This window comes from Gossypium hirsutum, chromosome A08 (assembly GCF_007990345.1).
Source record: "Gossypium hirsutum isolate 1008001.06 chromosome A08, Gossypium_hirsutum_v2.1, whole genome shotgun sequence".
NCBI lineage: Eukaryota > Viridiplantae > Streptophyta > Magnoliopsida > Malvales > Malvaceae > Gossypium > Gossypium hirsutum.
Window position 1 is genome coordinate 10421493 of NC_053431.1, and position 27007 is coordinate 10448499.

At 33.7% G+C, this 27007-nt stretch overlaps 1 protein-coding gene and 1 long non-coding RNA gene across 19 annotated transcripts; one reads left to right on the forward strand and one right to left on the reverse strand.

Annotated features, from left to right (window-relative positions):
• The first annotated feature begins 2 nt into the window (after positions 1 to 2).
• On the forward strand, positions 3 to 1111 carry LOC121204955 (uncharacterized). Of its 2 annotated transcripts, none has more exons than XR_005900114.1 (2): positions 3 to 286; positions 523 to 1111. It is a non-coding gene; the product is annotated as an uncharacterized lncRNA (long non-coding RNA). The 2 variants fall into 2 exon arrangements; XR_005900115.1 differs by having other exon boundaries at positions 96 to 286; positions 458 to 1111.
• A 9688-nt stretch (positions 1112 to 10799) lies between these two features.
• Positions 10800 to 16382, reverse strand: LOC107951139 (uncharacterized). Of its 17 annotated transcripts, none has more exons than XR_005900120.1 (8): positions 15871 to 16359; positions 15687 to 15733; positions 15376 to 15489; positions 14032 to 14144; positions 13472 to 13626; positions 12855 to 12898; positions 11161 to 11257; positions 10800 to 11024 (listed from the first exon to the last, which is right to left on the reverse strand). XR_005900120.1 is itself a non-coding variant. In XM_041075839.1 (7 exons), exons 1-5 carry the CDS (start codon positions 15944 to 15946, stop codon positions 13525 to 13527), a joined length of 462 nt encoding a protein of 153 aa, XP_040931773.1. In that variant the 5' UTR covers positions 15947 to 16370; the 3' UTR covers positions 10800 to 11024; positions 11161 to 11257; positions 12855 to 13524. The 17 variants fall into 17 exon arrangements, 2 of the variants coding, with proteins under 2 accessions (XP_040931773.1, XP_016741566.1); XR_005900118.1 differs by having other exon boundaries at positions 13472 to 13566; positions 15871 to 16349; XR_001698342.2 differs by having other exon boundaries at positions 13472 to 13566; positions 15667 to 15733; positions 15871 to 16349.
• Between the last annotated feature and the right edge of the window lie 10625 nt (positions 16383 to 27007).

The following is a 27007-nucleotide window of genomic DNA, read 5'->3' on the forward strand; positions in this document are numbered from 1 at the left end:
TTAAGTGAATATATTTTCCATTTTTACAAAGTTTAATTTCAAGTTTAGCCCAACTTAGCGTCAGGGTCATTGTTCTTTGTTTATATACAGATAACATGACAGGTGGACGAAATTGATTGGACGTATGTAGGTAGGGTGTTATGAATGAACCCGTGGCTGTTGAACCAGGGATCCAAACCGAGCCTCCATCCGAAACTGCTAGGGCTACGCGTCAAAGAAAGCTTCCTCCAAAATTCTAGGATTTTGTCATGTAGACTACGACAGCAAGGGCATAACGGCTGGAAAGGTACTATAAGAAAAACAGAAGGCTTATGGCTGCAGCATGCTTATTGTCAATTGAAATTTGTTTCTTTTTTCTCACCTTTACTCTCTGAGTGTACGGCTGGTTATATTCACCGGAAGAAATTCATCTTCAGCTTTCATCAATTTCTGCTCATCTCATTTTAGACATTATTAGATTCTATTGTAGGAATATCTGTACACAACATTGGTGCTTTCATTGACCATCGACAAATATGGCAGATGGTAACCGACTCAAGTTACTCGATAAAAATGTCAAAGCCATCCAAGAATCGCATGCGCAGCTCCGCAAAGACGTTGATGGTATTACTAAATCCTTTGCTTCTCAACACCAGATGCTGTAAGAAATCCTAACTTGTCTGCCAGTTGTTTCCACGGATTCACCTCCCAAAACAGGGCCACATATCGCATCACAACCAACTGGTTCTTCCATTGGCTCCCACAAACCCGTATCGATTCAGTTTGCCCGGTTTTCAGGTACGAATCTGGATCGCTGGGTTTTGCAGCCAGAACACTATTTTACTTTTTACAATATCCAGGAACAGGATAGGCTTACCATTGCTTCATTGTATCTTGATGATGATGCTGCGGAGTGGATTGATTGGATGTATAGAAACAAACAACTTTTCGGGTAGATTCATTTTAAGACGGTTCTTATCAAGCGTTTCCAGTCTTGTGACTTGTAGTCACGAAGGACGGCTTGCCAAGCTGCAATAGACTTCCATGGTTCAATACTAGAGGTGACTAAAGTCAGATTCGATTCAAAAAACTTAATAAAAAATTTAAATACTAAATTAAATAGTTTGAATTATTTTAGTTAATTAAGTTATTTAGATTAATTTGAATAAAAAATTATTTTTTTGGTTTAATAAAATCTGAATAAGAAAAGGTAAAATTAGATCATTTTATTTTGATAAATGTATATTTTTTTTTAAGTTAAAAGTTAAAACTGTTAAGTTAAAAGGTAAAATTACGTTATTTTAATAAATATTTACTCATTAAGTTAAAAGGTAAAACAATTATATTGTTTATGTAATTAAATAATCTTGTACTTCATCTACTAATTAAATAATCGTTCTACGTAAATGTAACATTGAGTATAAATAATATGATTCGTTAACTCGACTTGACTTAACTCGAAATTTTTTCACTCGATTCGATTCGAAAAAAATTAAAATTGAATTTAATTGCTAAGGTATAATTTTTCAACTCGAATAACTTAAATTTTTTTACTTAATTCGACTCGACTCAATTGAATACTCACCCCTATTCAAGACTATCGAGCACAGTTTGAGGCTATAACCAACCATACTATGTTTTCACCTCCGTTGTTTCTGGTCTAATGTTTCATTTTGGGCCTTCGACCCGATATTAAGACAGCTGTCTTGATCCATCGGCCCACAAACTTAGAAGATGCCATCGAGCTGGCCTATCTTCATGAACAACGGTTGGCCCTGGAAAAGGGCTCCGTTCGACCTTCTTTGGCCACGGGCAAACCACTTCTTCCCACTCCTAAACTACAGTCGTCGATGCAAGCATCTCCCTCACTGTCTTCATCGACCCAGAGCCTTGCCACACTTTTAAGCAGTGTTAAGATTCCCTTTCGTCGGCTTTCACCTTCGAAAGTGGCTCAACGCCGGGCATAAAGCCTTTGCTATCATAGCGACAAGAAATACACTTGGGATCACAAGTGCAAATCAAAACCCCAATTGCTTTTGTTTGAGGAAGATAAACACAATTCTCCAGTTCTTGAATCTCCTACTGATTCTACTATTTTCGAAAATCTTCAACTTCAGGAAGTATTGACCAAATCGGCGATTTCATTAATGCTCTTGCAAGCGGTTGCTCTACATCAACGCTTAGATTCACTGGTCAAGTTCATGGAAAAGTTGTTCAGATTCTTTTGGATGGGCGTAACACTCATAATTTTGTGCAAACCCGAGTCGCAACTTATCTCCGGCTTCTGATCGAAACAACTGCTCAATTTTCTATATTGGTTGGCAATGGCGACCGTTTGATTTGTTCTAGAATAAGTCGAAAAGTACCACTCATCATTCAAGGCCAAGAAATTTCTATGGATTTTTATGTTTTACCGTTACAAGGTTGGGATATGTGTTAGGCATTGAGTGGTTAGCTACTTTGAGACCAGTGATTACAGATTAAGCAACTTCGGTTTTCCAGTTTACGTATAAGGGTCACAAAGTATGTTGATAAGGAGATCGATTTCTTGTGGTTCAGTCCATCCAATACAAAGCCCTACATCGATTATCTTTAACATAAGCTATTGCTGAATTTGGTTAGAAGTGATACCCACCTCCAACGGTTCAATTTCTTCCTATCCTACTGACATTGCTTCCATTCTGGCTGAATTTTCAAATATTTTCACTAAACCCCAGGGTCTCCCTCCATCACGGACCTGTGACCATGCAATTCATTTACTGCCCTACACAAATTCAGTTCAGGTACGACCCTATCGGTATCCTCACTTTCAAAAAAAAAGAGATGGAAAAACTTGTTATTGAAATGCTCAACGATGGGATTATCTGCCCAAACACCAGTCCATTTTCGACTTTGATTATTCTTATCCGCAAAAAAAGGGTACTTGCCGTTTTTGTGTGGACTACCGTGCTCTCAACGCTGTTATGATTTTTTATCGTTTTCCTATTCCATCAATAGATAACTTTTTTTACTAATTGCATGGAGCTCGATATTTTCAAAATTGGATCTTTTAGCCGGATACCATCAAATCCAAATTCGTGTAGGTGGTGAATTTAAAACAGCTTTCCAAACTCACGATGGGCACTACAAATTCTTGGTAATGTTTGTTTGGTCTTACAGACGCACCCTCTACGTTTCAAGCATTGATGAACGACGTTTTCTGACCAATTCTCTAGTAATTTGATCTAGTTTTTTTCTACGACATTGATCTATAGAGCAGCGTGGGCCTTGCATTTGGACCATCTTTGACAAGTTCTCCAGCTCCTACGTTCTTACCAATTGGCAGCAAAATAGTTCAAATGTTTAGTTGGACAAGATTCTGTAGGTTACTTGGGCCATATTGTTTCAGCCCAGGGTGTCGCAGTTGACCCAAATAAAATTCCGGCAATTGTCAATTGGCCCACTCCCACAACAGTTAAAGATGTTCGAGCATTCCTAGGCCTGTCTGGATTTACCGGCATTTTATCCAAAATTATGCAACCATGGCTGGCCCATTGACTGATCTACTTAAAAATGACTCTTTCAATTGGATGTTTGCAGCAAGCCTGGCTTTCTCCAATTTCCAAAAATTGTTGGCATCAGCCCTCGTACTCCTGCTTTCAAATTTTTCTAAACCTTTCACCATGGAAACTGATGCTTCAATTATAGGCATTGGCGCTGTTTTGTCTCAAAATGGCCACCCCATCACATTTTTCAGTCAAAAACTTTCTCCTTGCCAGCAATCTGCCTCCACCCATAATCGGGAGATGTATGCCATTACCCAAGCCGTCGCAAAATGGTAGGAATATTTATTAAGTCGTTGATTCATTATTGTTATTGATCAACAACCCTTGAAGAACCTCACCGATCAGATCATCCAAACACCTTACCAATAGAAATGGGTCGATAAATTATTGGGTTATGATTTTGACATCGTATATCATCCGGGCAAGCATAACCACATCGTAAATACCCTTTCCCAACCTCCAGCAACTTTTTTATTTGCTATTATAGGTCTAGATTTCGTCATCATCACGGCAATATGTGAGGCCAACCAATGTCACCTTGAGTTATTAGCCTTGTATGCTCGACTTCGTGCCGAACCCCACTCCCTTCCGGGTTATGCGACTCGTGATGGCTTTTTTTTTTCGGGATTGCCTCATCCTTCCTACTAACTCCCCTCTTCAGCAACAACTGTTAAGTAAGTTTCATTTTTCGCATGTAAGTGCTCATACAGGAATCACTCGTATATGACTTTCGTTAAATTTTTTTTGGAAAGGAATGCCTTGTAATGTTCACCGATTTGTCTCCGAATGCTCCATTTTTCAACAAATGAAAGATTCCTCATTGCGCCCAGTTGGCTTACTTCTACCTCTCCTAATTCGAACCTTGGTGTTTGAAGACATATCTATGGATTTCATTACAGGATTACCACCATCATGGGGGAAAGCCACTATCATGGTGGTCATTGACCGCGTTTCCAAATATGGACATCTCTAGCTCTTCCTAGTGATTTTTCAAGTTGAACGGTTACATCTACCTTTGTTATGAAAATCATTTGTCTTCATGAAATTTTCGCACAATAGTCACAGATCGGGATCCTCATTTTATAAAAGATTTATGGAAGGAGATTAATCGTTTAAAAGGCACAACTCTCGCAATGGGTGCCCCTTATCACCCTCAAATAGATGGCCAAACGGAGGCTCTTAACAAATGTCTTGAGATGTACCTCTGTTGCTTCACAGCCAATACCCCTCACAACTAGGTTGCTATGTTAGCTTGGGCTAAATATTGGTACAACACTACTTATCAAACCACTGCTCAAATGACACCATTCGAAGCCCTTTACAGCCAACCACTACTGACTCTTGTTAGGTATATCAAAGGAAAAGCTGGTACGCCTTTAGTAAAGCAACACATGCTTGATCGAGATGCAGTCCTTACTCACCTAAAGTAGAATATTTTAAAGGCACAAAATTAGATGAAACTTATCGTGAACAAATACTGTTGAGACTTAATCTTTCAAGAAGGTGATTGGGTTAATGTCAAACTCCAACCTTTTCACCAAAATTCGTTATGACTCCACTGTCATCATAAGCTCAGTCGACATTTCTTTGGGCCTTTCTATAACCACCTAACCCCTCTCCGTCATTAATTAGGGTTACGAGCATTATCGTACAATTAGAATATTTCTAATTAATTTCATTCAAAAATCATAAAAATAACTTAAACCATTCCTACATACACATATCGTCCTTAAATCGAGCCTTCAAGGCCCTAAAAATACTTTAGAAACAAATCGGGACCAATTTGAAATCATTTGGAAAGTTTAGGAAAAATTAAAAAAAATTGAAAACAGGGGTCACACGATCGTGTGGCCAAGCCATGTGCCTCACATGGCAGAGATAGATGCCCGTGTCTCAGGCCGTGTAACCTTCAAACTAGGACACATGGCCGTGTCCCAGCCCGTGTCCTTACTGAGTAGGGTCACACGGCTATGTCACACGCTCATGTGCCAGGCTGTGTAACTAATTGACTTGCACTTTAAGCATTCAACAAGTGACACACGGCCGTGTCGCCAAGCCATGTGAGATACGCCTATGTCTTTGGCCGTGTGGACCTAAAATGTACCTTAAACAACAAGTTTACCATTTCAAGCTTACCGGAGCCTTAAGTAATTCAAATACCAATCATTTAACCTATTCAAAATACAATTCAACATACTTAAAACATGCCAAAACAATCATCCTAAGTGCCTAACCAATGTACCTTTATTGATACCACATTTTATATCATCAAAACAAATCAACAATGCATCATCCAAATAAAAGTTTAAAGTATGCCAAAATCACTCAATTTAGCCTAACATAAAGCTACTTAAGACATCAAGCTCTAAGTTTTATACACATATCAAGCCTTTGGTTAAAACACATACTAATACTTACCTTCAAACGTAAACATATACTTATAACTCAATTTACATCACATTCACAAAACAACTAACAACCAAAGACATCCTAGGTATATTCCATTACAAAATTAAACATCACCACACTTGAGATCGGGATTGTTGTTAGATGGTAAGTCAACGATCAAAAAAGAGTACCTAACCTGTGCACGGAAAACAAAATCACACACTGAGTAAAACTCAGTGATATTTCTATAATCCGAATATTTTAAGACATGATATGATACATGAATGCTCAAATTGAATTATATCATCATACTACTATCTAAACATACAATTACAAGATATCACAATTTCAATTTCATGCGTTTCATCACATTATTTCATGCTATACTCAATTTTCACAAATATTCACATTAAGTTGGTTTGAACATATATCTCAATTTGCACCGCTTGTTATATAAATAACTTTGCATAGATCAATCAATAATTTACTTATATTATGGCACAAACCAATCTACATTAAACAACTTTACTTATTCGAATAACCACAAGTTTATCTAAAGCATTTGAATTTATTTCACAACTTTTATAATCTAACACAAGAATATATCATATCTTCTAATGAATAAATGTATATACATAAGTAAATATAATCTTCTTTAGTAATACCTATAACCATCCTTCTTAGATGATTCATAAAACCTTTTTGTATAGCCCAGTTGATACACGACACCCGGTGCCTAGCGGATAATCTTCGAAAGAGTTTGTGCCTAGCGTTAGTCGGATAAATTAATAAATGTGTGCCCAACACTAGGCAAATAAACTAACGGAAGTTGCGCCCAACGCTAGTTGGATAAATTGATGAATGTATTTAGTGAGCCAAGCTCTAGTTGGATAAACCAACGATATTTGCGCCCAGTGCTAGTCGGATAGACCAACGAATGTATTTAGTGAGCCCAGCTCTAGTTGGATAAACCAACGATATTTGCACCTAGCTCTAGTTGGATAAACTGACGAATGTGTGCCGAGTACTAGTCAGATAAACTAATAGAAATTGCACCTAACGTTAATCAGATAAATCGACGATATTAAATGTGAGCCCAGCTCTAGTTGGTTTAACCAACAAATTGACACTATTTCATTCCACAATTTCCTCATTCATTAAATATCATTTTCATTCAAATATAGACAAAATATTGTATATCAAGTATTCAAATAACATCTAATAATAGTCAAATAAATAGATAAAAGGTTAAGTTCAAGACTATGAACTTACCAAAATACGATGGATACTACAAATCAAATACGTCTACTGAATGATCTTTTCCTTCCCACGGTTGATACTTGATCTATTCTTCTCTTGATCAAATTAACAAATTAATTTCATTACTTGATTTGAATACCATACTTGCTTTTGATTAAATCAATTAACCCTAGATCATAATTTATACTTTTACCCTCAACAATTGACATTTACTCAACTAAATCATTAACATCAAAATTAGCTTGATTGCATCTTCATCTAATTTCCGTAACTAACCACATATACATATAATTTATTAACAATCCCTAAAATCTTGAACTTTATAACTTAAAACCATGCTAGTTTAATTTACAGCATTTAACTCTTTGAAAGCTAATACTAATAAAACTCTTAATACAAAATATTTTACTTGCTCACTAAATTTAGTAATTCAATTCAAAATTTGCAGGACAAAGAACAATCCACCAAAACAGTCCCTAGACTTCACAAAAATTAACAATTCAACCCCTAATTCCATCAAAACAACTTCAAACATTAAAATTTTTCAACAATGGCAACTTCCACAAATATCATAATTTCTCTAAATTTCCACATGGGTAATCTACTACATGATTTTAAGGTTCCAAAAATCTAAAGTTTAATTGAAAACTATCAAAACATACCAATAAAGTTAAGCTTCAAAAATGAAACTTAAGGGCAAGATGGTGCTAACCTTTTTCTTCTCCAAATCGGCATGCAAAAGAGATAAAAGCTTTAATTTTGTTTTTCTTTCTTTCTTTTTTTCCCCACTTCTCTATTTGTTTATTTTATTTTATTCATATTTTCATTTCATTTTCATTTTTATTATAACTTAACATAATTACTAATTTAAGCATTATTATACAATTAACATATATTACATATATATAATTCCCTCGTAATTATCCCCTAACCATAACTCATCAAATTAATGAACTAATAGACTAATTATTTAAATAGTCCCTTATTTTAATCCCATTTTGAAATTTAATACTAATTACTAATTTATCACCCACTTATTTAGTTAAAATCAAGAAAATCTCATTTCAACCAATTATTCCACAAGGTCCAAAATAACTCATACTTTTAATTAATTCATATTTAATCCTTGAATTTACCATTTCCATAATTAATCCTTAAATTTTAAAATCATCAAGAATCATTAATAAAAATATCTATTTAATTACCAAACTTAATACCAAACAAAATAACACCAACAACTTAATTCCCACAAACTTTACTAAATCTAAAAATTTGAACATGGGCACGTTAACTCATGAGATTAAGACTTCAAAAACATAAATTTCATGTAAAAATAACGAAAATCTACCAACCAAATTAGACATGCAACATTAGCTCCTGGCCATGCGTGACTTCTACCCCTTTCCTTTTGTTTCGAAAAGAAGAAAATTAAAAGAAAAATATGCTTGGCTTTCTTCTTTCCATTCACTAATATCTAATATTATTATTATTATTAACATTATATATTCTTTTATAACATAATTATAATTTAAGTATTATAATAACTTAACATATAATACTTACAATATTACTATAACCGTTCACTATCACATACCTATATAAATAATGGCTTATTTACTTAATAAGTCCTTTAACCTAAATCCACCTTATAATTTGGTATTAATGCCTATTTTTAGCACTTATTTGATTTAGTCCCCGTACTTAAATTACACACTAATTCAACGAAATTATCTAACTGAAATTCAATTCGTTTCTAAAATAACTTCGTAAATATTTAATAAAAATATTTATAAGTCTGGTTTACAAAAATAAGGTCCCGATACCTCAATTTTTTGAAACCATCAACTTTAAGACCAATACACTTGTACCATATCTGCCTTCCAAATAACCAAAATTATTGGACCAAACTTCAATATAATATTGTAATATCCTCGTAAATATTAATAAATGATATTCACTAATCCTATTCTCAGAAAACAGTATTCCGAAACTATCCTTTCCGACTCCACTAACTTTCAGGTCGTTGCACTTTCAAATTCATCAGTCGCATTGGTGCAGTTACTTATAAGCTGGACCTATTCGCGGATGCCTAAATCTACCTTGTCTTCCACGTTCCCATTCTTCGCCAATGCAAGGGCATTCTCGATCAACAAGTTACACCCTTCCACTTAGTGGACTCAACAAACACCTTCTTTTTGAATCCAACAGCTGTCCTAAACAAACGAGTCATCGGGCGCTCAGGCCAGTTCATTGATCAGTTTCTAGTTCGTTGGGAAGGTCTTTTCAACGAGGATGCCACCTGGGAAGATAAGGACCACCTTTTGAAAACTTTTCCTGCCTGGAACCTTGAGGACAAGGTTCCACTTGAACAGGGGGTAATGTTATTAATGAACCCGTGGCTGTTGAACCAGGGAACTAGACCGAGCCTCCATTAAAAACTGCTAGGGCTACGCGTCAAAGAAAGCTTCCTCTAAAATTTCAGGATTTTGTCATGTAGCCCACGGCAGCAAGGGCATAACGGCTGGAAGGGTACTACAAGAAAAACAAAAGGCTTATGGCTACAGCATGCTTATTGTCAATTGAAATTTGTTTCTTTTTTCTCACCTTTATTCTCTGATTGTACTGTTGGTCATATTCACTGGAAGAAATTTCATCACCAACTTTCATCAATTTATGCTTATCCCGTTTTAGAAATTGTTAGATTCGGTTGCAGGAATATCTGTACACAATATAGGGGATATGAAACTAATGGTTGTCTATCAGTCTAGTCTGATTGTGGACCAATGGTATTAATTTGTAGATTCCTTGCAGAATTATTTGAAATAAATTGATAACTTTTGGATCAGAGATTTCCATTGTAGCAAAAAAATAAATCACTCTTGTCGTCTCCCAATTGAAGAGATGGATATGGCAACCATTTTAGCTTGCAACCCTGCAGTTCTTTCACACAGATCATCATCACTAAGGATGGCATCTCCATTTTCATGGGTAAGTTCTTTTTTTTTTTTTGCCATCTTTCACTACAGGAAAACAGACTTTTAGCGGCTTTTTTTTACTAAAAGTGCCGCTAAAATTATTTGCGGCGTTTTCACAAACGCCACAAAAAATGCCACTATAGCAAACGCCGCAAATTTTTGTGGTGTTTATTTAAAAAAACAAAAAAATCATAACTTTTAGCGGCGTTTGTGGGGAAAGCGTCGCTAAAAATTATAACCTTTAGCAACATTGGTAGGAAAAGCACCGCTAAAAGTCATGGCCTTTAACGACGCTTATAGGGAAAGCGCCGCTAAAAGACATGGCCTTTAGCGACGCTTTCTCAATAAAAGCCACTATAAAATGAACCTTTAGCAACGCTTTTCTCACAAACGCCGCTAAAGAACATGATCTTTAAAAAATATATTTTATTTTAATTAAATAATATTTATTTCTATGATAAATATTATATTATTTTTAATTTTTAAAATTTGAACTTTAAACTATATACTTTTAAGGATAAATAAAAAATATTAATTAAATTAAATTTTCTATTAAAATTTAAGTTTCAAAACTAAATATAAAAATTAATGAATTTAAATTAACGAAACAAGAACATTGATCTAGTTAAAAAAAAAAAAGACAATGAAGAAATTAAAGGTCAAACATTAGCTCCAATAATTGTTCAAAATTTAAGACAACTACATTCAAATAGAAACTAAATAACAACTAAAGCATCCAATGGAACATAATTTCACTCTTTATCACTAAATGTTTCCTCATAAACATGGCTTCATCCAAAACAAAACCTCGTACCATTACAATTTGCCTTTTTAACAGAAGCTGTTGCAACCTTCTTTCTTGGTGCTACTTCAGTACCTATACATCACCCCCAATCAAAAATAAGAACATTTTGAAAGGAAAAAAAAAACCCAAAATTTCTTACAAGCACAGAAATACGCAATGGAACTAAAATCAGAAAGCAATGAGCCTAAGGACATTAGCATTTTCCTACCTTCCCTGAAACCTGTCTTGAACCTGCGGGACCGTGGCGAAGATACCACTATACACCGGTGATGGAGATGTTAGCCTCATCTAATTGAAACCAATAGCTAGAAACACAAATAATCACACAAGTTAAAAAACTCAAAATAAGTACTTAAAAACTTCAATTTATAGCATCCAAACACTTCAATTTGCAGCACTTTAACACTTCAATTTACAGCATTTAAACACTTTAATTTGTAGCACTTTAACGCCTCAATTAACAACATTTATACACCTCAATTACAGCGATAAAACATCTCAATGTCCAGCAACTAAACACTTCAATTTGCAGTACTTAAACACTTCAATTTACAACATTTAAGCACTTCAATTTACAGCATTTAAACACTTTAATTTACAGCATTCAAACACTTTAATTTACAGCATTCAAACACTTCAATTTGCAGCACTTTAACATCTCAATTAACAACATTTATACACCTCAATTACATGAGTTGTTCATCCAAATGAATTATTTAAATTTCAGATCATAAATACATATTAAAAGGACTGTTGATAGAGCTTCTCAAATAATTAATTGTTAGATAAATAGATTTTAATATTAAAAAAAAGGGAAAATTCCTGCTGGAAAATAGCCTATAGACGAGATCTGAAAATTTCAAAAAAAAACGGAAGGCAATAGTAAATAAAGCTAAACAGAACACATTAAATCAAGCAATTTTCATTTTTCACTGAAGCCGGGCCCAACTAAAAATTTAGGCCCATTTGCTAGGCCCAAGCCCGACCCGACCCAAAAAATGGGCCTAAAATTTTGCCCAAGCCCAGCCCTAATACAAATGTTAAAACCCAAGCCCGACTCGGCCCGCCCATATTAATTTTTATATTATTTTTATAAAATTTTAAAATATATGTAAACCATCAAAAATACTAAAAAATTAAAATAAATATTTCTCAACAAATTGAAAATAAATTTAAAAAATATGTATACTTAAATAACATTAAAATAGATGCAATTTAACAAGCAAATAACTCTAAAATAATAACAAAATTAGCAAATGTCTTTAAAATAATAAAAAATTTAACAATAAAATAAGTTTTATATAATATACAAACAATAATAAAAAAAATAGTAGCAACATAATACTAAAATAGTAGCAAAATACGGAGAAAATAATATTAAAAAAATAGCTTTTTTTTCATTTAGTAAATTCGGGCCAGGCCCGGGCCAAAAATGCCTTACCCGAGGCCCGGCTCATTTTTTAAACGGGCCTTACTTTTTTTCCCAAGCCTATTTTTCAGCACTATATTTTTGCCCAAACCCTCCCACATCAGCCCATGCACACCTCTATCACTGAACAAAGATGCAAATTTTTGAACATTTTACTTCCTAACGTATGGTAATTTATGCAGACAGAAAAGTAGAAAACACAATTTTTCGCATCATAAACAAACAAACTAACTAACTAACTAACTAAACAGGAAAGCTCAATGGTATAAAGCTTCTATATTTTGATTTCTGGGTTCAACAAACAAACACATGATTAAAGCAGATTACCAACTATATTTATTACTCATATGAAATAGCAAATTACTTTTAGACTGAAAAACAATATATCAGAATTACATGCTTAAAAGTTCAAACTCAATCATAAAAAATAAATATCTTGAAATTTCACCACAAGAAAAAAAAGAAAAAAAAACCTGTAAGTGATTGTAGTCTGGTTTCCCAGCAGTTAGGAATCTATCTGCCAAAAACCCCAAAAACAGGAATTTAATGAAATGTAAATGAAAAGTATTAGGTAGATTTACTGGCAAGTAAAAAGTTCGTTTTATTCTGTGAATATATGCGTCTTATCTGCTTCAAACTCTGGTAATCAGCTAGGGAGAAAGTCACCAAAGCTTGTGATGATGAGTCTGTATTTCATACTGTCGGTATATAAATCTATACTCTTAACAGTGAATAAATGCATATATCTCGTTAAAAAAGCTTAAAAACAAGCACATAATATTAAAAATTTTAACATGTGACAGTAACTTATAAGCAGTACGTTGGAAGACTGTATGATAATTTTGACCATGAATGTTAGCACTTATTAGATATGTCAACTCTGAATTTCTTACTCAACTACAAAAGGAATCCATGTAAAGGTGTTCTCATTGCAGAAAGATAATAAAAGTGGCGAATCCTATAGCGTTGGTAAGTGGCAACAGTGAAGATGATATAAGCATTTGTCAAATCCCAAAGTATTGCAGGCAATATGGGGTCTAAGAAATGAAATGTGATAGAAAATAAAGTTAGAAAAGGCTAAACATCATACCTCATACTTTCCAATTTCCATTTATTCCACTTCTCCCAGTTTAATCCAACTCTTCAAACCATACCAAATTTTGAAAATCCCTTGTATTCTTTCACCTTCAAAAGGGGAAAAAATGGTTTTCCAAAGTGAAGGAGCTGAAACTGAAAGTAGATCCACTAAACAACAAAGCGAGCTAAGGGTTAACGAAGATAGCAATATTGAAGCAATAGAAGAAGAGTGGTTGAACCTATCAATTCATGATATATTGAGAAAACAATCAAACATTAAAATATATGTATGCATTCAAACTGCCTCTCGAGGAATAGAATTTTAACTTGAGATTAAATTTAAGGGTATACTCTTTGACCCCCAATCATACCAAAAGGAGAAGGGGAGAGTAGCTACTTAAAATGGTACATTTTAAAGTTGCGGTAACAAGGAAATATGATTTGTCACTTTAACTTACAAGGAAATTAACAAGTATGACAGATAATATTCCCACGTCATATAAAAGTGAACATGCTAGTCTGGCATAGGCAAACACGAAAAACCAGAGAGGAAGTCAATGATTATATACTTACAGTAGATAAAGATTGATATGTGCCTTCCTTCCAACATCTATCTCGAAGAATGGCAGGATGTGCACTCCCATCAAAAACACAATAGATGCGGGTGTCCCACAATCTAAGTAGCACTTTATCAACCAAAAGTAATTAGAAAAACTGAGCAAGTGGCTGAAAGGGGAAATCAATTCAGGAGAAAAAAAAGAGTGTAGTGGCATATGTATTAAGAGTTTTTCAAGCAACCAGATGAACCAGAAATTAGCATTTCTTCCAGGATACAAAGGGGAAAAAAAATGAAGAGATGGTTAAGAAAATGTCAACCACAAAGATTTGCATAATCAAAAGCATTTTGTAGTCACCCACTTACCCAAAATTGTAAAAGAAACCAAGAACTTGGCATGACTCTTTGACAAAAGAAAATAATGCAATTAGATGCCTTCCATTCTAACCTTTCCAAGATTATACCCATTGTAAAAAAACAAAACTTGTCTAAGTTACCACTTTCACAGTGTATTTACAGTATGGTGATTAAAATTGATGAATTCAAAAAGTGATAAAATAAAAATGTAATAGCAGAAATTAAAGAAAAAGGACAGGAGATCAAAGAAGCAGGATAATTTCTTATAAAATAGAAAGGGATGAAGACAATGCTCCTTTAGTATTTGAATGCGAGAAAACAGAATAGGGTTCTTCAAAATTTGCTCTTTTCTTTCTCGTCAATATACATGCACTTTCAGCAATAAATAAAGAAGGATATTATTATGTTTTTCTTATTCTCCAGCATATTTAGCTAAAACAAAATTCAGTGTTCTTTGTTTTCGCTTGTAATTTATTACTTAGCCAAATACCAGAAAATGATGCAGGAAATATTCAAAGTAAAAAATAGAGCGCAATTACCTGAAGGCAGATTATCGGCGGATTTAGAGAGCGTAAGGATGTGGAGCATTTTTATATGATCATTCATAGACCATGCAATAATACATAGTCGGTAAGCATAGTATTAGTTTAGTTTTAGTACCACTACAAGACTGGAACAGGAATCTGTCTATGTCGGTGTTCATATTCATAGTTGATCCCAACCTACTCTCTTTTTTTCCCCCTAATTCTACTTGTTTTCTTTGCTTTGCCCCAAAACCAAATGTTTCCATTCATCTCCAAGGACATAAAATGAAAGAAGATTGAAGTTGGGAAGATGAAGAAGTTTTAAAAGAAAGGTAAATGTAATTTTAGGAGGAGCATTCAAGAAAAACCTGCGTAATAAACATGAATACTTCCCTAAATGCAAACTTAAGAATGTTAAGAAAAGCATACAAAATACAATGTATCGTCTTTCATACAATGTTTATAGTTTAAGACACTGACCTCATCACAGAAAAGAATTGGTTCTTTTCATGTGAGCGCAGCGACATCAAGCTGCAGTGTGCAATCCTCCTAATGGAGGCCTGAGCTCCCCTCTGAAATTTCTTCCCTTGGGTTCTGATTGCAATTTAAAATGACAACAAAATCATCATCAATCACTATCCTAAATATCCTAGGACACAAAAATAAACCTTTGCAAAGTTTCCTAGTCTCTAAATTCTCAAACAAAAATAGCTAATGCATGACATAGAACAAAAGCCTAATTCTAGCAGATCCTTTAAAAGAAAATACAACTTGTCTGAATCAAGCTCAACCATGTCACTTCCACAGTCATAGTCCAATATCATGCTGGAACGGTTTACTGAAACATCCAAACAATCAATTGTGCTTCACTTTTAGTTTAATATTCAAAAGTAAAATAAAATCAAACTAAATGATCGTAAAACTGAATTTAAATCACCAAAAACGTTAAATAAAATAATTGACATTTCTTTTTACCTTCTGAATTTCCATTGAGCAGCAGAAGGAACTTTAACAGGAGGCAAACCTTCATGTTTCCAACCGTAAAAAGCATCTAATGCATTACGACAGTTGTGGCAGTAGAGACCGACAGTGACAGCGACGGCGACGTAGCAGAGGGGTTAGTCGAGGGCGATGCACCAGGTGGTCCGGTCGGATTCTTCGGTGGCAAATGGGTTGGGAACTTGGGGATGAAAATTTAGGGATTATAGGAGAAGAGAGGGAATTGGGGAAAATTAAAAAGAAACTGTACGTTCCCTTGAAAGCCTAGAATTAAAAGAAACCCTAACAGATCGAGAGAAAAGCAGTAGCTATGGTGGGTGAATTTAGTACAGTGAAATGAAAATGAAAAAGAAGCGTGATTGTATTGACTTGGTGTTGTTGGAAGCAAACTTTGAGAGTAAAAAGGGACAGAGATGAGAAGAACAGGGAGGAAAGCGGGTAAACAAAATTTTTTTGGGGGAGTGAGCGGGATTTTGATTTCCCTTTTTGCGGCGTTTTCAAGAAAAATGCCGCTATAGCTCTATTTTTTGTGACGTTTTCCCCAAAAACGTCACTATTGTCCAATTTTAAATTTTTTTCATTTTTAACCTTTTCTTTCTTTTTCTCTTTCAAAATTTTTCTGCTGAGATTATATTTTTTGGAATTTTTTTAATTTTGAATATTAAATTTTTTAATTGAAATATGGATTAAAATTTTAATTTTTTAATTTTTTAATTTTTAATTTTTAATTTTTTTATTTTTAAATTTTAAATTTTAAATTTTAAATTTTAAATTTTAAATTTTTTTGAGGATTTTTATAATTTTTAAATTAACATACAAAATATAAAAGGAAACTTTAACATAAATAAAATGGAATCGATGAATTAAAAAAAATACAAAATGACACAGCAATACAAGCATATTCTTTTAAGTATGGTCCGCATTAGTTGTTTAGATTTTTATATAAATGGCATTTAATTATATGTATACACCTAAATTTTGATAGAGATACATTTCATAATTATATATGAATTTTGGTTTAATGTGTAATTGTAGACATGAAGTTATAATTGTGGTTTAAATGTATAGTTAAAACTTTAATTTTTATTTAATCATACACATTTTAAAAAATAAATACATCAATATATTTTTATATTGAATAATTATAAATATTTATGTATGCAACATATAAATATAAAATGATGTTATATCAATAATTGTGTTAATAATTTACAATACCATAAACCATAAACACTAAAACCCTAACTATAAACCACTAAATCCCAAATCATAAACCCTAAATCATAAACTTTAAAACACAAAACCATAAACTCGAAATAATAAACATTATTGTGTAAACAATGTGTTTCTATTGTATAACCATAATTTTTAATAATTATTGTAATTTTATGTGACCATAATTATAATTAATTAATTAATCTAAACCCTAAACTCCTAATCTCTAGTCCCTAAATCATAAACCTTAAATCCTAAAATATAAACCCTAAACCCCTAACCCCTAAACCTTAAACCCCAATCCTTAAACCATAATCTCTAAACCCATAATCCATAAACCTTAAAATAGTAACTTATAAACCTTAAACCCTTAATCATATGCCCTCAACTGTAAACCCTAAACTATAATGATAATTAATTCAATATTTTAAAATTAATACTATCCATTTTACAATTATATAAGAAAATATTTAACATATAAGAAAATATTTAACATATAAATTAAAAAACAATCAGTCATATACCAAAAATCTTTAAAATTATTTTAAATAATAGCATTTTAATTTTTTCATTTTTAACAAATATTTTTCTATGTTTTTACTTTCAAAATTTTTCTATGTGTCATTATTTTTCTGAAGAATTTAAATATTCAATTAAAAATAAATTGTATTTTAATATAAATAAACCAGTTAAATTATAAATAGACAGATGAAATGTTTTTTGCGGGGCCGCTAATACTTGATCTTTAGCGGCGTTTTTAAAAAAAGCGCCGCTACAACCACTAAAAGCTCAATATAAAACGATGTCATTTTGCAAAAGTTTTTGCGGCTTTTTAAAAAAAACGCCACTAGAGCCACCAAAAAGTGCTAAATTTTTTGCGGCGTTTTTTGAAAAGCGCCGCTAAAAATTAAGCATTAGCGGCTTTTTTTAAAAAGCGCTACTAATACTCGATCTTTAGCGGCGTTTTTAAAAAATGCCACTAAAGCCACTAAAAGTGCAAAATTTTTTGTGGCGTTTTATGAAAAGCGCCGCTAAAAATCAAGCATTAGCGGCATTTTTAAAAAGCGCCTCTAATACTTGATCTTTAGCGGCGTTTTTTAGAAAGTGCAGCTAATGCTCGTTTTTTAGCAACGTTTTAAGAAAAGCGCCGCTAATGCTCGATCTATAGTGGCATTTTTCATTCAAACGCTGCTAAAAACCTGTTTTGCTGTAGTGTTTATATTAAAATAATGAAGGGGTCATTTTCTTTTCTTTTTTTTTTCATCTGAAACTGAAATCGATTTTCAGGGTTGTCGGCAATGGCATAGAAGGGGAAAGTGATGTGTTCCATACAGAAGAAGGCTTGTACCTAGTAGAAAGGGTTAACAAGTATGGGGATGAGTGCTTCATTGTTGGCAGCAGTGTGTGCAACTACCATGTCAAGCCCAGCCATGGGTCTGATGGACGACCGAATGTCCACAAAAGAAACTAGACTTCTATTTGGTATGAGTAGCAACCTGCTTAGGTGGATCCTATTGGGTCTCTTCAGTCTGATTTGGACTCTTTACATTGTTTACACTTCCTTTATTGATGAAGATGAAGGATCTAAATTGTCGCTCTAAGCCAAACCTTACTTCCTTTTGGTGTTGTTTTGCAAATATCATGTTCCAATGAATGCAGTAAAACTACCTTCTTCATGTTCAATTTGTATTTTTTTGTGAGGGCCTTATACTTCTCTTTAGCAATTTCTTAAGGTCATCCTCCGTCTCTATTGTTCTTGTAGAAAATTTGGCTTCTCACTGTCTACTCTTAACAATGGCATAATTCATCAATTGGTACCTTTTCTTTTTAGCTACCAAGCAATTTAAGTAGGAAAGAATGCAAGATTTTGATTCTCTTCTTATATAACTCATACTAGAATTTTGTATAACTACAAAAGATCAACATTTGAATTTTGAATTTCAAACTACTCAATTTTAACTTTACCAAATTAAAACTAATGACATTGTCCTGAAAAGATTTAGAGTTCGAAGCAACTATGGTCACAGACAATTGGTTTAGCTATTTGTTTTATTCCATTACCTATTGGAATAATTTTTTGGGTAAATTACACCAACAATCACTTAACTTACAAAAAATAACAAAACAGTAACTAACGTTATTGAAAAGTGACAAAGCAGTCACCCATTAAAATTTTCCGTTACAGGCCTAATGGGACAGGTGATGTGCCAGTTAACTTGCCACGTTGGACAAGGCAAAGTTGAGTGGTTGTCTTTTTTCGTCACGCCTTTTCCTTTTTTAATAAATAACCAAATATTTGTTACTTTTTGCTTAAATGGCCCAATATGTTCATACTTATTCTCCATCCAATGAATCTTGTCGTCAATGCCTCCACCATAACCATCTTTGGCGTCACCATCGTTGACCTCCAAACTACCACCACCCTATTCTTCTTTTTCTTTTTCAACCCCCAATAAAGGAGCCACCATGGTTGGGATCTGATTATCTTTCTCTGCTGCCTAAAGTCGTTAACTTTGAAAAAACCATATCAGTATGAGATTGGAGACAATTTAGGGTCAAATTATCAATACCCAAAACAAAACTGTTGAGAGGAAAATCCTCCTAAGCAACATTATCAAGTCTGGGGTATGATATGATATAAACAAAAGGGTAACATCTAGACAAAATCAAAATCAAAACAAAATCAGAAGAAGAAAAACAAAAGAGGAGAAACTCTATTTCCAACATTATCAAGTTGCATAAAAAAGTTAAAAGCAAAACAAGGGGAATATTCGGACAAACCAAACAATCGATTGAACCTATAATTTTTGGGAACAAAGGAAACAATTCCTCCAAAGGGACAACCAAATGCTGACAAGTGAAATTATGGGTCGGGTCAGTATTAACGAGATCCCAAAATCGAAATCAGACTAGGTATTGTAGCAAAGAAGGATGAGATATAGATAAAAAGAAGAGTAGTGGAGATAGTTGGCAACAAAAGCTGGGGTCGAGGTGAGGTAAGCCCAGTCCTTAGAAAGGGATTTGAATCAAGTCACAGGGTTGGCATCTCTATTTCTTCTCCTCCCTCTTATTCTTCTTTTTCTCTTCTTCTTCTTCTTTTTTTTTCTTCTCTTTGTCTTCTTCTACTACCTAAACCTTAAACTAGTGCTAAAAGGGGCTATTTAAATTGGTGCTAACCGTCCAACTAGTCTATTATTGACAACAAGGACTCTGTTAAATGCCATGTCATTTTTCTATTATGTCTGTAATGGAAAATAGTTAAAAAGACTATTTTGTTATTTTTCGAAAGTTGAGTGGCTAAATTAAAACTAAAGTGACTGTTTTTTCATCTACATCAAAGTTGAGTGGTTGTTGGTGTAATTTACCCTAATTTTTTTAATGAATTTATTAGTGCATATTGTACACTTAATGTGAATGTGTCGTATTCTTCGAGTGCACTGAAGAATTACCATATTCTTTCTGTTTTGTTTTTGGCTTTAAAGAGATTTTATAGTTATCTCTTAAAGCCACTGAAAAGTGAGAATTTTTGTCACTTGAGGAATGATAGTGCATGATGTGATGTTAAACTCTAGTTGCTAGGTTCAAAACATATTGATACATGCACAGATGGGGTAAAATTTTTTAAATTCCATTCACCGAAGCTGTCAATTTTTAAGTTTGAAAAATCAGTCGACTTGCAACGACTTCTTGAATAGAATCCAAGCATTTCTGGGTTGAGATCTCTTAACTTCGAAACGCACTTTGAATTAATCAATTTTGAGTTTGAGACTCAAGTTATGACCGTTTTAGTGAATATTGTAGCGTAGAATTTTTAGACAAGATTATTACGGAAATTATGAGGTTCAAACTTTTATTTCCAGTTTAAATCATATTGGGTCAGATTTTTAGGCTTAATTTTTATTATATATAAGCTCAATATTGTATTTATTAGGTCTTATTATTTATTTATTTATTTATTCTAAATTTTGGATTTTTTTAAAGTATTTTAAGTTATTTAGGAGTGTGGAATAGGATTATAAATTTGTACAAGTCGCGGATTGGTCTAGGGTTCTAAAAGAATGAATGGGATCTTGGAGTTTGACCCAACCTGAAACGCAAACAAATCCAAGTTAAATTTAAGAATTGAAAGGATAGCAATTAAAATAAGTAATAAAATTTAGAAAATAAAATATAGAAAAAGAACAATGAATCCAAATTAAAGTTTAAAAAAATTAAATAAAGACAAAACAGAACAAAAAACAAAGAAATGAAAGAAGATAGATGGAAAAGATGGAAAGTGCCGTGTAAAAGTCCTAAGGAGCCTTGGAACCCAGATGAATCTACAACTCCTTTTAATCGACTCTAATTTTCTCTCCAAGAAAGAAAACTTGAAAAGAAAAAGCTTGAAGATGATTCCCAAAATCTAAAAAGATTGTTAAAACTCTTCTAAAAGAAAACTCAAGAGAAATTCTTAAAAAGAAAAACTCAAAGAGAATTTTATTAACTCAAAGAGAGAAATTGTTGAATGAATTATGAATTGTGTACAATGAAAAGGTCTTTATATAGACTAGCTAAGTAAATCCAAATAAAACTCTTAAGTATACTGAAACTCTAATTAACCTAAACAATAAATAGTTTTAAATTAAACTTTCTTGTTGACATAAAATTCTTAAATAAATTAAAATATTTTAAAATATTTCCAAAATTCGGAATAAATAAATAATGAAATAATAATACCTAAGAAATACAATATTGGGATCATATATAATAAAAATTAAGTCTAAAAAACAGAGCTAATATGATTTAAACTTGAATTAAAAGCTCGAAACTCGTAATTTCCATAATAATCCCATCCAGAAATTTTGCTCCGCAGTCTTCACTAACATGGTCATAACTTATGCTCTCGAAATCGAGTGATTCAAAGTGAATTTCAAAGCTAAGAGATATATCTTCGAACGTTATGAGACATCTCAACCTAGAAATGTTTGAATCCTATCCAAGAACTTATTGCAAGTCGACTGATTTTTCAAACTTGAAAATTGACAGTTTTGGTGAATAAAATTTAATAAATTTCACTCCATCCATGCATGTATTATATATTACTGCTTTATTGGCCTTAAGAGACATTCTAGACTATATTCAAAGTTATAAATAAAACAACTTCCAGGGATATCTTTTAGTACTAAAATGAACACAATACTTAAGGTCGCGTAAAGGATATATTGGATTTTATCACACAAATCGCCCATTTCTTGGTATTGCATTTTAGTGCCCATTCGAGGTTATTGCCGTGGACGAGTTTAATCCATGATAACATCGATTAGACACCTTTGAATGCAAGGAAGAATTTCTATCCCAGTTTTGATTTTCCTTAAATGATATTGGTCCATTCCTTTTCCCAGTTAGAGATATCAAATACCTAAATTTGTTGTTTCCTCAAGAGGAGTAAAGCAAGTCGAAGAATAAGAATTCTTACCTATAGCTTAGTGAGAACTTAAAACATCTGCAAATTATGAATTGACTTCCCACCCTACTTTGAATAATGGTTTCTCCGTTAAACCATTCTCGTTCATTGCTTTCGACAATATAAAGACATATTCTCCAATCTGTACCATCCCTATTACAGCTGAATGTATAGGTAGATTAGTCTCCTCTTGGTATGACTCTCGTCCTTATGTGCACGAACCCTCTCTACCAAAAGAACCCATTATTAAGGTACATAGATCACTAAGCCTTCAAATCACACCCATTGAACCAAGGTTTGTTTTGTTAAAAATAACTTCATTCATGGCCCTCCAAATTACAAAAAAGATGAATGTGACTGTATACAAAATTTCTTTCCTCCTAACTATCAATATCCTTAATTTGTAGCCATTAAGAGATCTAATCTAGTAAATAAGTCATACTTAAAAGATTAATTCGCATTGTTAGCTAACTACCATACCAAACTGTTTTTGTAGAGGGACATTACACAAAAAAATATGTTTAGGTTTTTCTAGGCTACACTGACATAGAGGGCATCCCACTTTTCTCTTCATGAAATCTACTCTTATGGCCAAACAATTCTTACAAAATTTTCCAAACATTACAAGCTTGAAAGGAATTTTAAGCCTTTGTAAAGTTCTCCAATTCCTATCTTTACTTTTTTATGCTCGTTCCCCATTGTATTGATCCTTTCGAAATAAATAGTGTGCATTTTTAATTGATATTTTTCTTTCCTAATCCTCTCTACACTGACTATGCCCCAGCGTGCATGCATCAGGGCTGATAATCAACACTACAACAATCAATAATATAGCAGTATCTACAAATGTGAAAAGTCAGTTGTAATATTCATAATGTTCAATGAAACACTCGAGTATTCTACGAATCGAACCCACAAGAGTTGGTCATTAAGTAAATTCCTAGACTAATGATATGTGAATCAAGGGGTATAATTAACTACTCGCTAAATACTATAGTACAACAAACCATTCAAAAGTTTGATTATACCAATTAATTACCTAAAATGAGAAAATGACTAATTTGTAAAGAAAACAAACTACACAATTATCAAATACGAGCAAATACGATAATAAAAAATAGTTGGTTAGTTTCCATGTGGTTGGTTGACTTTCGAATTAGGGATCTAAATTGCTATTACTTCTTGTAACACCCCAAATTTGATAAATTCATTTCTGTGAATTTTTAACACAATTGTGTATTTGCTCTAGTGGTTAAGTGTTCTGGGTGTGTGTAAGAGGTCCTAAGTTCAAACCATGTCTTTGGCAAAATTTGATTTTTTCCTGAATTAAGCTTTAACCTCTGGTTAGAAGGCTTATATTAAATTATTTGTAATTTCATATCAGAACGGGCCTGCTGGTCTGGTGGCTAAGTGGAGTGTTAAGTGTGCTGAAGATCCTGTGTTCGATTCCTTGCTTTGACTTTATTTTTGAGTGGTTGTGGGGAGGAGTTTGAGTGGCTTTAGAATTCTGAGTAATGTGGAGCTCGTAAAGAAAATTAAGAGATTATGGTTAATAGGAGTTATCAGAATATTTTTTTCTGATTGATTTTCTTTTTGACAAATTCAGCACATTCTCTCATTTTTACCAAAATTCTGACATTTGATTCTCCTTTCTCCTTGCCGAATCTCTATCTTGTCCTCATTTGTTCTTTTCAATTTCTTTCCTATTTCGATTCTATTCTGCTTTTGTCTGGGTTAACGACTGTTTTACGAATTTGATAAGTTTTGGTATTCTATTGATTTAGACTGTTCTTTTGTATATTGTTTAAAAAGAGGTTCCGGTTGGTTTGTAGGTATCAACCAAGGGGCTGGTGATCGTTCCTCAGTGATTTAAGGGGGGTAGAACTTCGATTGTTCGAACGAGGGTAAGTGGTTGTCAATCAATTGATAAGTATCTCGATTGGGGGTTCGTTTTAATTTGAATCTTTAAGCTATTAATCCACGCTTCTTGGTCAATATTAGGTTTCAAAGTGCTCGGGGACTATATTCGCATCAAACGAAATCAGCTGTGTACCCGAATCGTAGAAAACGGGGTTAAAAAAAAGCCAAAAAATATTTTTATCAACGTCATACGGGCGTATGGTCGCCCGTGTGGTAGGTCGTGTACGACAACACGATCATGTGAATGACGGGGCTAGGTCGTACGCATTAGACTTGACCGTGTGATGGCCAAGTAGGCCCTATGCGACACACGAGCTAGACCAATTTGGGTCGTGTGGGCCACACGGGCTTGTGGGATTCTGGGCCAGGCCGTGTGATCCACACAACCAAGGCCAATTTGGGTCGTGTAGGCCACATGGGCATGTGGGCCTACACGGGCAAGCCACATGGGCGTGTGAGCCCATTTTTCTAGAATATTCTATAAGGTTGCACGGGTCACCTTAGACGACTATGGGCCTACCGTTGGGTCGGTAAGTGTTACTTAGACCCCTATTTATGTGATCTGAACATATGGTGTTCGACTGAGCATGATATCTGTACTGAATTGAGTATATGATCTGATAAATTGTATAATAACATGTCATATTTGTATGTTGCATTGCGTCGGGGTTGAGTTGATGTTATTTGGAGGAAGTATTCTGATAGGCTTTTAAGTCTGATATCTGGTACCTCAGCTGTAATTATCTGATTATGTGCCGTATTTTTGTACAGCTTAGTGTGTAGGGATGGATGGGTTGATTTTATCCCTACATGGTGTGTAGGGTTGGACGGAGATGGTGTGTAGAGGCTGATGGGTAGGGCTTTGATGATCTGTTATGCATCTATATCTTAGTGGTCTATGGCCCAGACTAGTTCTGTAATGGGCACCGGCCCCAGACTATATTTTGATGTATGTTATATGCATGTTTTATCTGTGGGGATTACACACTGAGTTTGCGAAAACTTGCTTCTGTTTTATCTGTTCAGGTAATCCCTAGCATTAGACAGATCGGAGCAGTGGAGGACTCAGCAGTGGCCACACGGTTTTCCATTTAGACTATTTTCTGTTTACTTATGATTTAATTTATGTTTGGGGAAAATTTGATGTAATTAAGGATTTTACCGATTTTTGCTTAATTTGGGATTTTGCAATGTTTTACGGTTTTTACTACTAGTAGTGGGAAAACTCTAGTTTTCAAAAGAATCGAATGTTTTACAAAAATACCACACATACGAAAATGGTTTTAAAAGCTTCCGCAAAGCATAAAGTTTTGAAAATGGATAATGATTGAAAACAAATGACACGTTTTAGAAGATAGCATAAGATAATGAAAAATAGTACATACGGAGAAATGGTCTTAACATCATTATGATTTCTAAAGCACTATCATGTGACGGTGCTAGATTCGACCATAACGTCTAGGCCGGGTTTGGGGTGTTACACTTCTAAATTGGCTTCATTTTACCTCTTGGCCTCAACTTTACTAATTTCGATAAATTAGTCTGGTTTATCTTTTGAGCTCACCAACTAACACGAGACTTACCAAATTGATGCCTAATAAGATCTCATATCAGTCTCACTTATCTTGATTTCTCCTTAGGGGCATCAATACTAAGTTTTTAAGTCTATTTGATTTAGTCCAATTTTGTAATTTAGTCCCCAAACCCAAAAATATACCCAACATTTCCATCTACCAGCCCCTAGATATTTAGTCACTCGTGCTTGTATTAAAACCCATTGACAGCAAGAAATTAAATGAAAGGAATATTATCTTAAACCGTAAGAAAAGTAGCAAAAATCCAAGCTTTATTGCAAAAGATAGGATAGCACAACAATGGAGGCAAGAAAAATAAACTAGAATACTAAAGAAATTATTTTGAATAGAAGAAATTAAAGAAACTCAACAACATTAACATTGGATTAAAATGTAAGTAAAAAAGAGTTTGAAGATTTGGCTAAGCAAATAAACCCCAGATACAATAGTAACTAACTTAACTACTAGCTATGAACTAAAGAAAACAAGAAAATGTGCAGAGAAAATAACATCCTAGATTATGGAGAAGAAAAAATAAAACTAAACCCTAAAAGGTAAAGAGAAAACCCTAAGAAAACTAAACTAAACTAAGACTTGTGTCTAATGTGTTTCTTTTAGCCAAGTTTGGCTTCTTTTAGCAGTGTGCTAACCCAACCTTTTATGCCCAAAATGCCCCTAAGCGTGTATTTTTAATTGGTGGACATGTAGGACAAGAGCTACCCTTCTTTTCATATTTTGTCTCTCTTCGACAGTGATATTGTGATACCCAGGACTTAGTATCGCGATATCCTCGTCAGTCTTGAAATGGGGTAATCCTTAGGAGTTGTGTATTACAATCCCCATGCTTGGATATCGTGCTACCACTAAGCAAGGTGTAACACCCCTAACCCCTCTCCATCATTAGATTAAGGTTATGGGTATTACTAACCACTCAGAACATCTAATTACATTGCAAGCAATA